Source organism: Eschrichtius robustus, chromosome 10 (assembly GCF_028021215.1).
Source record: "Eschrichtius robustus isolate mEscRob2 chromosome 10, mEscRob2.pri, whole genome shotgun sequence".
Lineage (NCBI taxonomy): Eukaryota > Metazoa > Chordata > Mammalia > Artiodactyla > Eschrichtiidae > Eschrichtius > Eschrichtius robustus.
In genome coordinates, this window is record NC_090833.1 from 84962355 (window position 1) to 84974760 (window position 12406).

General features: G+C 41.8%; 1 protein-coding gene across 1 annotated transcript; it reads right to left on the reverse strand.

Annotated features, from left to right (window-relative positions):
- Positions 1 to 204: 204 nt before the first annotated feature.
- Positions 205 to 11891, reverse strand: ISCA1 (iron-sulfur cluster assembly 1). Its single transcript, XM_068552826.1, has 4 exons — positions 11721 to 11891; positions 4825 to 4878; positions 1966 to 2071; positions 205 to 500 (listed from the first exon to the last, which is right to left on the reverse strand). Exons 1-4 carry the CDS (start codon positions 11799 to 11801, stop codon positions 352 to 354), a joined length of 390 nt encoding a protein of 129 aa, XP_068408927.1. The 5' UTR covers positions 11802 to 11891; the 3' UTR covers positions 205 to 351.
- Between the last annotated feature and the right edge of the window lie 515 nt (positions 11892 to 12406).

Consider the following 12406-nt stretch of genomic DNA (forward strand, 5'->3'; position numbering starts at 1 on the left):
CATGTTTTCTGAAATCCCCCCAGGAAGGCAACTTCCATGAAACTAGTTCTAACAGAAAGGATGCAGGAAGGAGAAGTTAATTGCAGGGTAAAACTTTTTTTCTTTACAGATCAGAAAGATGACACAAAGAGAGCAATAGATTCTCATTTTCTGTCCCCTATAAAGAACACAAGTATCAATTCTTCTGGAATCTAACACACTGGCTTCATTTTCAAATGCATCAGTTTATTTTCCTTGTAAGGCAGCCATACATTACAAACCTTAAGCATGTGACAGTCCTATGACTTCTTCAATAAGCCCTAGAGCTTCCACAGCTCTCCTGGGGCCTACAGCCCGAGTAGTCCTGAGGAGTCAAATATGAAAGCTTTCTCCACAGCCACACGTTCCTTTGATGTTTGGGTTATTGAACACAAACTCACTGGATAATTTGTCTTCAACATAGTCCATTTCTGTTCCTAAAAGTGTTAGCTGTGCTTTCTTCTCGATGAACACTCTGACTCCTGGGGGAGAAGAAAACATGAGTCATATAAAGCCTGCCATCCCATGGAACCTGCTGATTCAAAGCACAACTGAACTTTAAATAGTATCCACTAACAAACGTCAAACAAGAGGCTTTGAATCTGTCTCAGTATTTCCTTTAAGGGATGCAGTGCTCAGTTTTCTGTCTCCTTTCCTACACAATAATCTATGTCAAAAATAACTGTATTAGGCTAGACAGTTGTATACAGCAAATTCCATGACAATTCTGTGTAAAACTAGAATTTGCCTTTCTTCGCTATACTTCAATTTGCTACATGAAGAAAATGTGTATATTCTCAGTAAGAGTTCTGTAAAGATGAAGTCAATAAGATTAATGAAAATCCTGAAATGACATTTGTACACACAACACACTGCCAAGCCTAGAGAAACACAAAGGACTATGATATAATGGGCTAGTTTAATAAGACTAAATCATAAATCAGTACAAGCAGTTCTGTTTTTCTGCTTATGGACCGGAAAACTGATAATAACATAACTCCCTAGTTATCTATACCTACCTAGTTGGTAGAGGTGGGCACCTTCATAAATACTAATGGATTAAGAAAGCTTTCTTCCTTATAAAAAACTGCATCATTACTTAAATATGAACTATCTTTATTAGATCTCTTCTTTAAGATGAAAAGTTTCAGGTTTAAGATACTTTTACGTATTGATTTTAAAAATAATATACTAACAAATGTCTTTATTGATCAGTAACTTAAGTGCAATAAAAAGAATACACATCAAGAACCCATGAAAACTGGCTAATGGCGCACACAAAGCCAGTGCTGCAGAATCCATGCACACTGAAACTCCCCTGAGGTTGTGGCAGTACTTATTTTGTTTTAAATAGATTTTATCAGATTATTGGGTAGGGGCAGGGACTGGGGGGGGGGGGGGGGGAGGGGCAAAATATAATTAAAGCACTGCAATTTTTAATACAATTTGGAAATAGACTCTTCTAAAGCAGGAGATGACATTACTTATTTGACACAGATGCTTCACACCAAAGTGGCTGGTTCATTCTGAAGTTTTATCATCTTAAAATCTTTCTGCACACAATGATAACCTTTCATAACTGAAACAAATAAACAAGTTCATCCAATAATCTATCACTTAGTTACTAAGAGCACAGCCTCTGGAGTGAACTTGATTGGGTTCAAATGTTCATAAGGCCACTTACTGGCTATGTGACCTTAGGCAAACATATTTAATCTCTCAGTGCCTCAGTTTCTTCATCTGCAAAATGGGGACAATACAGTACCATTCTCATTTAGTTGCTGTGTATAAATCAGTTAATATATGAAAGCCTGTCAAACCATGCCTCCCTCACAGTGAGCACTATATACACCATTCCTACTATTATCATCATTACTCTCCATGCTACACAAGGCTAAACATTTTAGGGAGAACAAAGTGTCCAGAAAAAGTTTGCTTAAAACTCACCATCTTGAACAACTTCTTCATCAGAGTCTCCTTTTGTCTTTGTATATTCCAGAGTGTAGGAAAGGCCATTACAACCCCTGGTTCGGACACCAACTTTCACACCAACCTGAAAAGGCATTGTAAAAATAAACTTAGTTTTAAAGTAGCACAGATTAAACAGTTATATTAATAAAAGCCCTATTTGATAATATTCATTTCTTCAAAAGCTAAGCAGTAGGGAAGTATAAGCAGAATGGGAAAGGAAGTATAAGGAGAATGGGAAACTAGCATTTTAAAAATTTAGGACGTATAAGCAGAATGGGAAACTAGCATTTTAAAAATTTAACTACTGTACAAATATCATTACAACATTGGCAGGGATCCAAAAAGAATAAAAACCAATTATATACAAAGAAAGCAATAATAGAGGGAACACTGCCCCCCAAAACTACAGTCACCAGTACCCTAAAAATGAGCTTGTATGTTTTTTCCTATTTTCTTTCAGTCTTTGTCTCATATATAATCTAAACATGGGTTTTTTTTTTTTTTTTTTTTTTTTGGCCGTGCCGTGCGGCTTGTGGGATCTTAGCTCCCTGACCAGGGATTGAACCCATGCCCTTGGCCGCGAAAGCTCAGAGTCCTAACCACTGGACTGCCAGGGAATTCCCTAAACATAGTTTTTATTAGAGCAGAAATAAAAAATTTATTCTCTGCTTTGTTTTTTTCCCACTTAAGACATCATTTTGCCATGTAATTAGCTTTTGTAATTATCATTTGCAACTAATGCCTACGTAATATTCCACTACACCTAAAGCATGTTTATTACTTAACCATTACTATTAACCATTTTGTCTGGGAATAACATTTTTAAGGGAAGAGTTTTAATTCCAAAAATGAATAATCACCTTTTTTTTTAAAAAAAAAAAATAAGGAAAAAAATATCTGATGGCAGAGACGACTACCTAAGAAAACTGGACTTTCTCAAAAATGTTTTTGCTCCACCTCACCATGTGAGATGTTCCCAGGATACTTCCCTATGGTTAAGTTCACCAAGGTTCATAGGTCATCACCTGGCAATTGTATTGCCTCTATGTGACATGGGGCCTTAATTCTGTAAACACTCTCAAGTACCAGAAAGCAAAAGACTGCAGTCAACACAGACGTTAAGAAGTTTAAAAAGTGACCAAACAGCACTTTTAAAATACCAATGTCTACCTCAATGTAGTTTTCTAACAATATCTACCCAATTTCTATCTATTCTTGAGTCCTATCTGCTTTTTTGTATGCGTATACAGCATTATCATAAGAAGTATCATTTTAGCAAGCAGATCCTGATTCCCTGAAAAGCAGTAACATGTGCTTGCTCCAGGAAAGCAAACATAAAGTGGGAACACATCTGATGAAGAGCGTGAGTTAGATGTTAAGCTGTTTGGTGGTTTTGATGAGTTGAAGCATTCAGAGTATTCTCTTCTGTCTTCAAACAAGGAGACAGAACTACAGCTTTATTCACCTTCAGAGCGACAGCTTAGAGAATGTGTGAGGGAATTTCACATATTCAACATGGTAAATAATAAACTGCCTGGCTGAAATTCTGGAGCACACGTCATAAATACTTGTTTAACTTAGTTTTTATCTTTGCAAATAGGAAGACTCAAACAAGCAGGAAGTCCAACTATTAGGAATAGAGAGACACTTAAAGAGTATGTGAAAATACAGCTTTAGGTAACTGGAGTTTGGAAAAGGGATTGCTTATGCCACAAATGACACCTGATGAAGTGTTTGCTCAACCCTTTTCATGTCAATATGAACAAACATCTCTCAACTCTACAAAAGTGAAATTGTGTCAACTGGTCAATTTATACTCTAGTCATTAGTCTACCCAAATTGAGTTGGAATTGAGTTGGAACACTGATATACTTAGATTTAATAATTCTTAGGGGGAAGATGATCGAATTCCTGTTACATTGTAATACAGGTTGTACAATGGAACTTAGAAACTACTCTGTAGTATAATTATTGAATATTAATAGTCTTGGAAGTCATTTACAGTATCCCTTAGGCAATGAACAATGTGCTAAGATTAAGATGGTATGCACATCCCTTGCCCAACGATTCTACATCTAAGAATACAGCTTATGCAGATGAAATAAGTTATGCCTACAGGTCTAGAACAATGGGCCTGGCACACTACAGATGCTAAATATTTGTTGAATAATGTTTGTGGAAGCACTGAATGAGAACAACCCAAAAGACCTTTAATACGAGAGCCTGGCTAAATAAACTTGTTCAACGAAATATACTAGTATATGCAGCCATGAGGAGAATAAGGATCTTTATGTAAGGACATGGAAAGATCTTCAAGCTATATTATTAGGGGCAAAGCAAAGTGCAACCACAGTGTGTGTGGTATGTTCTCACCTAAGTAGGAAAAGAGACACACACGCAAATGTAACAAGCAAAGTCTAGGCCAGTGGTTCCCCTCAGGGAATTAGTTTTGGTTGTCACAACTCTGGCAGAGGCCAGAGATTCTGCTAAACATCCTGTAATCCACTCCCAACAAGGACTATCCAGTCCAAAACATCAACAGTGCTGAGGCTGAGAAACCTTGGTCTAGGTAATAAAATGCACAGATGATCTGTGCAAGGACACGAAGAGGCTGCCTCCTGGAAGGGAGAATGAATGAAGAATGTGGGGTGAGAGAGTGACTTCCTTTTCATCATACCCTGTTGTGTTACTTGCGTTTAAAAATCATGAGCATTTTTTACTTTTTAAATAAAAACCCCTAAATAATGAAAGCACACTGTTTATCACAAGATAAATTCATTGTGAAAATACAACTTCAATTTTTTACTAAATGTTTGTCTGATTGGTTTTACTTACGTGTTCAGGCTTATCTTTAAGAAGCTGTTTTATCTTGTTTACTGCTGAAGGTGTCTGAAAAAAGGGAAGGTTATTAAGTTGTTAGTTACAGACTGCATTCTTCAGCCTTATATTTCCTAGTATTTAAGACTACTCAAGTCTATCTTTAGCAAATTCACATGGTGAATTTATGTTCCATTCTCACCAGAGTACCTTGTGGATTTCATACACAAGCATATGAACTCTACTCAATTAAAAGCATTTTTTAAAATATCTACTAGCAACATCCTCTTCATCCCCTGCCCCCACCCCCCCCAGTCAAGGTCAGCTCCCTGTCATAATCTCTATGGTACTATCTACTCACATCACAAATGTAATTTTTCTAGTCAGCATCTATTTCGAATTCCTACTTTATGCCCAGCAACAAGCACATTGCCTGACACACAGAAGGCACTCGACAGTCAATGAATGATATCAAGTACCACATTGGGAAAGCCAACCTTCAGGAATTTTTCCTATTGATCATTATTAACTCTATTGCTCATTCTGTTTACCCCAAATCTATTTCAGATCCATCAAAATGCACACCTAGAGGAAAAAGTGTTACTAGCATCAAATAACCCAGTGTGTGCCTCTCGTGCCAGGCACACCAAATGTTCACAGAGATTGATTAATTGATTGACTGATTTCGGCCACGCGGCACATGGGATCTTAGTTCCCCAACCAGGGATGGAACCTGCACCCCTTGCATTGGAAGCACGAAGTCTTGACCACTGGACCTCCAGGGAAGTCCCTATTCACAGAGATTATTACATCAGCATCTGAGCATCTAGATGACCAGAACTAAGTTAGTCAATAACAGAAACAAGAACATGGAAGAGTTTTCAGGAGAAATGCTGTTTAACCAAGCCCAGTTGTCCTCAAAAATAATAAAACGTCTCAAAGTACTTCATGCGTAGATCAGCATTACAAACCCCAACTTCCTGAGGAGGCTGTTAGGGAGAAAGCCTGTCCCAGGGCATTCCTGGTCCACTTCCTAGCTGTGTCCCAGCCCATTACCTGGCTTAAACAGGGATAAAAATCCCTCCTCTTGAGGATTCTTGTGAGGATTAAATGAACGAATTCATGAAAAGCACTTAGAATAGCGCCAGGAACAGACAGCTCAACATAAGCTAGCTATTATTATAACAATGAGAATATCTTATCATGAAGAGATCATGTCCTTCCTACTTTTTGTTTTACTAACTAGCTCCTCCAGCTGGCAATGCTGAGCCGGTCCTCCAGTTTTCTCTACAGGCATTTTCCTGGTTTGTGAAATCTCAGAGTGGACATTATGACCTACAACTAGGTAGTAATCGTAACCAGAACTCAAGCCTGTGCTGGGGGTACAGACCTGATGGATGGCCCGAGTGTGCTCTTTCACCTTGTCTGGTGGGGGCTTGGCCAGATGAAGATGCTGAAGCAGAGTCTGGACCCAATTTAGAAAAGTCATGAAACCAATGTAGAAGGTTGAGACTATCATTAAAAAAACAAAAACAAAAACAACAACAGGGACTTTCCTGATGGCGCAATGCCAACGCAGGGGACATGGGTTCGATCCCTGGTCCGGGAAGATCTCACATGCCACGGAGCAACTAAGCCCACGTGCCACAACTCCTGAAGCCTGCGCGCCTAGAGCCTGGGCTCCGCAAGAGAAGCCACCGCGATGAGAAGCCTGCGCACTGCAACGAAGAGTAGCCCCTGCTCGCCGCAACCAGAGAAAAGCCCGCGCGCAGCAACGAAGACCCAACACAGCCAAAAAACAAAAACAAAAATCACAGAATAGTGCACTGCACTTGATAAACAGTGAAACTTTGATTCAGTTATTAACATACGGTGTGTATGTGTTTCTTATTGTGTGTTATTTTAAAAAAAAAGTTAAATAAATCACTACCAGTGGGTGGTTTATAAAGGCCGTTTCCCACAGTTCTATCAGAACACGAGCCAAAGAGATCAATGACAGGGAATAGGATGGGGGGGGGTGGGGGAAGGAGGAAATTCTGCAGAGAATTGCGGGGTTTTTTTTTTGTTTTTTTTTTTAAGATCACAGTATGTTAACCTCAAATAGTTAGAGAGATATTAATGGAAAAAAAATTTTTTAAATGCTTAGTTACCCTTCTAAGTGATTGCCAGTAAAAACCAGCTTTCCTGATTTTCATGGTGATATTTCCCATGTGAGTCCTGAAGAAATTAATCTAATTACTGTCAAATTACAATCAAAAGATTTCCGGTAAATTAAAAAAAAAAAAAAAAAAAAGGCACAGCCATGGGAAAATACTGACTGGAAGTCCAACCTGATGCGGAGCCTTGGTTTATTGCCAGCAGATGGGAGGTGTAAGCTCAGGGCACACGTACTATGCTGCCCCAAGGGTTTCTTCTCATCCTGACCAGGGACTGAACCTGGGCCACGGCAGTGAAAGCGCCGAATCCTATCCACTGGACCACCAGGGAACTCCCGAGTCCCATGTGACTTTCTAAATTATCTAATTTGGTTTTTACAAAAGCAATATATTTCCTTCTTTTCTCAACTCTTAATAGAAAACACTTAAACAGCAAACAAAAGCAATTCATGGGGAGTGGTCCACTTACCACAGAGTGGTTGATGTTCAACATTTCACACTGAAAGGGGCTTAAGAGAAAAACTGCCTGCGTGCCTGGGGACTGTCATTACAGGAACCAAAACATGTCTTAATTTTCTAGTGTCAGGCAATAATCAAATATACCCCACTGGGAGGAGCGTTACTGATGCTGTATAACCCTGCTGAGAGTCCATTTCGGGGTAAAGATATGGTTATTAGAACTTTCCAAGCAATGGATCTGAATTTCAGAACAAGTCAGAATGACTAAACAGGGGAACATTTGGGACTTAAGATCATTCTGGGAAATAGTATAAAAACGTCAACAAAACAACATGCTGGAAGCCTAGCGGCCCTCCAATTTCAACATACTCCCCCAAACAACTAAGTCACCCACACCCACCCAAGAAAGTTATGTATAATCAATGAGTCTAAGTCACTTGGGATTTGGCCAGTGAAATAAAATTCAAGAGGCCCTTGAAACTCAATAAAATATAATGATTTCTCTCATATGTGTATCACAGAACAAGACATTCTTTCAAGTGAAAGAGTATCTTTGAGTGAGATTATTTTGGCCTTAAAAAAAAAAAAAGATTTCTAGTCTGTTTTTGTGGTTGAAATTATGGGAGAAGGCACTGTAGATAAACGAATTTTTTGACTACTTCATAGCAACATACTTTTACTTTATCCAATGCCATAGCGTTTCTATTCCTTGTAGCAGAAACTTTCCATCCTCAATACTGCATTTCCTTAGTCATTCTCCAGGCAATTTTCATTTTTTGGTGTTTAAGGAAACAAGATTAAAACCCAAAGTTAACGCCACGATTATGTATACTAAACATGAGCCAACAACTACAACCTACTTTCGTTTCATTGTAAATCTGGCATTTTAAGGTTTAAAAGATGGTAGATAAAGGGCAGCCAATGAATAAATTTCAGTATATGTTGTTTGACTCATTCTTTAACAGCTATGGCATTATGATGCTGTTTCCCTTTTGTCTTTGCCTATTCCTGTACATGCAGGTAATCATAGTATACATCCACAATTTTGTAGCCTACTTTTGAAAGTTTAACATGCTACTCATTTGACACATAGTAACATACATACATTCACTGTTTCTTGAGTACTTTCTAGGTGCTTAATGTTTTATATGCATCATCTTTTTATTCTTTCAGTTCTGTGATTTAGGTATTAAAGATTAAATAATTTGCACAGGGCTAGTTAAGTCAAAGAATTAAGTTATGACTCCCAAACCTTTAAAAAAAAATCATTACTTACAATGACTACATATCTCACCAACAAGATTTACTCTTACTTATTTAACTGGCCTTTTACTGTTAGACATTCAGGCTACTTCCAATTGTTTCCTGTGTAAAGCCCCTTAAATTGCCTCCATATACCAATCTTACAGCTTGGTCACTGTTCCAAAGGACTTCTGGGGCTATTCCTTCAATGAATACACACCTCCTTGAGCTCCCATGTATTTAACATCATATTGTTTCCATACCCTTCTCAACCAGGAGCTGCTAGAAATTAAGCCCTAAGGCACCCACTGTATGTAATGAATTATCTTCTCTCCTACGCATCGAGAATGATGCTGGCTATGTACCATTAATCTTCATATCTTTGGTTGAGTTTTAGGCCAGTTGTGGGTATATCCCTAACCCTAATTAGGGCTGCAATGATTCTGCTTTGTACAATGGAAATAAAGGCCTCTGCCTGCCATGTAGTGTTAAATCTTCAAGTTCTTCAGTCATATTTTACTCTGGCTCCTATACATACAATTCCATTCACAATTCCTGGGCCTGCAGGGAAGTAGGGAAGGGGGATGTCATCCTCCTTGGATGAAGGGTACTGACTTTGATGTGATGGGTTGAAACCTTAAAGTATTCTATCAAGGCCCCACCCCTGGTTGCATAAAAGTGCTTGTGACCAGTCTTTGAAGTCTTTCTCTCCGGCAAACCACCAATCCTCTCCTGGATTAACATCAGTTAACACAGGTAATTTGGCTCTGAAAACATGGAATCATGCTTTTATTTCATCAATACCTTTTCCTAACCTCTCACTGACTAGACTGCACAGGTACAGCACTTCTCAAAGGTTGCAACATGTCGAATTCCTGATGTCAAAATTTATATACTTAGCTAACATTCATCATCTCTTCTTACCCGTTTCATTGAACTGTCTCATTTCATTTGTTCTCATCTGTCTTCACTCATTAGTCCTTTGATGATTTCACTGCTTTTGCACTTAAATGAACATGGTACTAAACGTTTGCAAAAACACTTAAAAATTAAGCACAGATATCAATACATGCATGCCAGTGTGTTAAAACTAGGAACACATGCCAGGATTAAAATAACTGCAAGCCTGCTACCACGGACCTTTGGTGGAAAGAAACAGGGATGTGCTTTGGCACCAGCTAAGATCACAGGGAAAGGGACTAAAGTCTGCTAGACAGTTAAGTAGGAAAAATTCAGACAATGGACTCCTGCATGCTAATTGGAAATGTTGATCAAAGGCAACACAGAGCCCTTGTGAACTGAGAACTGACATGACAAAGCAGTGCTGGTAGCAGAATTGGCCTGGTAAGCCGGGACAGGTAATGAAGCATAAAGGAGCAAATGCGATTGAGAGCCCAGGTCTGAGAAAGTGGGCTGGGTTACTGTTCCCAGTAATTTCTAGAGGTGCCAAAGGCCAGGCCCATGACTGTGTTCCAAGAGGGTGGGAAATGTAGGTCTTAAATGTCTGATGACTAAGTAGGAATGGAGAGAAAGGGTATGACTCAATTTTTGAAGAAAAGGTGTTGATACCACGCCAAATGGTGGAGAAAGAAAAGGCAAAAAACCGTCTCCACACTTTCTGACTCTTCCTGGCTCTATCAGTACCAGTGGCAGAGTTCTTTTGATTTCTGAATAATTTTTACTCAGATTGAAAGGAGACACAAAGTATGAGTAGTGCCTTCTAGTTCTTATGATTTCAAGATCTTGGAGAATTCTAAGATTTGACAGTGTATCTTTCAGACAGGAAAATGGGCTTGATGGTACAGAAAAAGGGAATGTAGAATACAGTATCACATAAAAACAGGATAACCTCCTTGTGCACCTAAAATAGTGACCCATTATAAAAATATATTCTCCCACCTGATCATGACTTTCTCCTGTTTTGCTGAAACGAATTTTCCGGCAACAGGCCTTCTTATGGCATTAAATTGAACGGAATCCATGATTCAATTTAATCTGTTTTCCCCAGTCTTCAGGAATTGAGTGTTTGCACAAAGGCTTCTTTACCAAGAGTGGGGTGTGTGTGAGAAGAATGCTGAACTGATCATAAGATTTCCTATGAAATCAATCTTTCAAAACTGCAAATAGTGACTGCTTAATGGACAGGGGGTTTTCTTTTGGGGCCAGGTGTTTTGGAGCTACATAGAAGTGACAGTTGCACAATCCTGTGCATGTACTAAATGCCACCGAATCGAACGCTTACAAGTGGTTAATTTTATGTTAATTTAAAACTCAAAACAAAACTGTGCAGTACGTCGGGGATCCAGCATGCGCAATAAATTCTGTAAGTATCTGCAGCAAGTTTCCTTTGAGTGTGTTTGACCTTTCACCCAGAGAACACTGTAAACTCACTCAGGGTGGACATTTATCCTTCTTTGTCCTTTGTTAGAGCCACCACGGCCTAGGACGGCTGGAGGCACAGAGTGCGTTTCAAAGCCTCTTCCACCCCAGACACCAGGAAGTAACCCTTTGTGCACTGCAGCCTTGATCTCCGCAAGGGGGTGGGCTTTGTTGTCTCCGCGCTCTCACCGGCGATCCCGCATCACACTGTGGTCCTCCGGCCAGGCGAGGCTAGGCTCGGCTCTCCCCAAGCGCCTCAAGGGTAGGAACCCTGGTTCATTCACCCAGCTACGCCCGGCACCTGGCACTTCGACCTCTAAGTAACCCGCGACCTCAAGCACTGCTGCGCCGGCAAGACCCTCCGCGGCCCCAAGCTCCGGAAAAGCCGTGCCTGACCCCCAGGGGCCGCGCTCGCGCCGCCCCTCCCCCCTCCGCACGCGGCGGCGCGCAGCCTGCTGGGAAACGTAGTTCCCGGGCGCTCGGCTCCCGAGGAGCAGCCCCGCCCGCGCTTGTTTATCTCCCCAGCAGAGGGGAGTTGGGGGTGGGGATGATGCGGCGGCTGCGGAGCAGGTCAGGGGTCCCGCCGCCCGGCCGTGCTGTGCCCTGCCACCGTGACCCCCTCGCGGGGGCGAAGGTGAACCAATATAACGGGCCCGGTCGCGCGCCCCAGCTACTCACCAAGGTGAGGGCGGCCCGGGTGGCCTGCAGCTTCCTCTTGCTCACAGCCCGGACAGTGGCCCGGACTAACGAAGCCGACATCCTCGCCGTCCCGGCGCCCCGATGCCTCGGGCCGGAGCTCGGCCACCTCAACCTCTCTCCATGGACACGGCGGACGCATTGACGCCACAAGCTCCGGCGCACGGCGCCCTAGGCCCCGCCCCTCGTGGGCCCGCCCGCGCCGTCGCCATTGGGCGGGCCGTATGAGTGACGGGCGGGGGGCGGGCCGTATGAGTGACAGGCGGAGAGCGTGGCGTGGCGCCCGGGCCGTGGTCATGTGACGTGGGGCACAGGGGTCGAGGGCAAGGTCGTCGCTCTGCGGCAGATCCCCGCGCGCTGACTCAAGCCGGACTGGGGCACATGGAATGAGCTCGGACTTGTGGACTCTGGAGGCGCGCCGTTCCACGCCCTGCCTTCTGGGCAAGGTGCTGCCCCGCCGCTTAAGAACTCAGAGGAGTCTACCGGCCGGGGAGGTGCCCTTCTCAAGGGCAGAATGGATTCGAGGCCCGGACAGCTACATACGTTTCCGTCTTCCTTTTTGGGCCAGCTAGGCAGTTCTTAAGACCGTAGAATTACCGCAGATTCTCAATAAATATCCTCCTTCTCTCCCCCGACTTTCCCCAAGCTGCTTGGGATGTTGAAATATG

Bases quoted from the DNA above. Each gene is read 5' to 3' on its own strand.
- ISCA1 (XM_068552826.1), bottom strand. From the start codon at position 11,801: ATGTCGGCTTCGTTAGTCCGGGCCACTGTCCGGGCTGTGAGCAAGAGG. The intron at 2,072-4,824 runs GTAAGTAAAACC...ATGCCTTTTCAG, and splicing joins TTAAAGATAAGCCTGAACAC to GTTGGTGTGAAAGTTGGTGT. The intron at 501-1,965 runs GTGAGTTTTAAG...CTTCTCCCCCAG, and splicing joins TGAAGAAGTTGTTCAAGATG to GAGTCAGAGTGTTCATCGAG.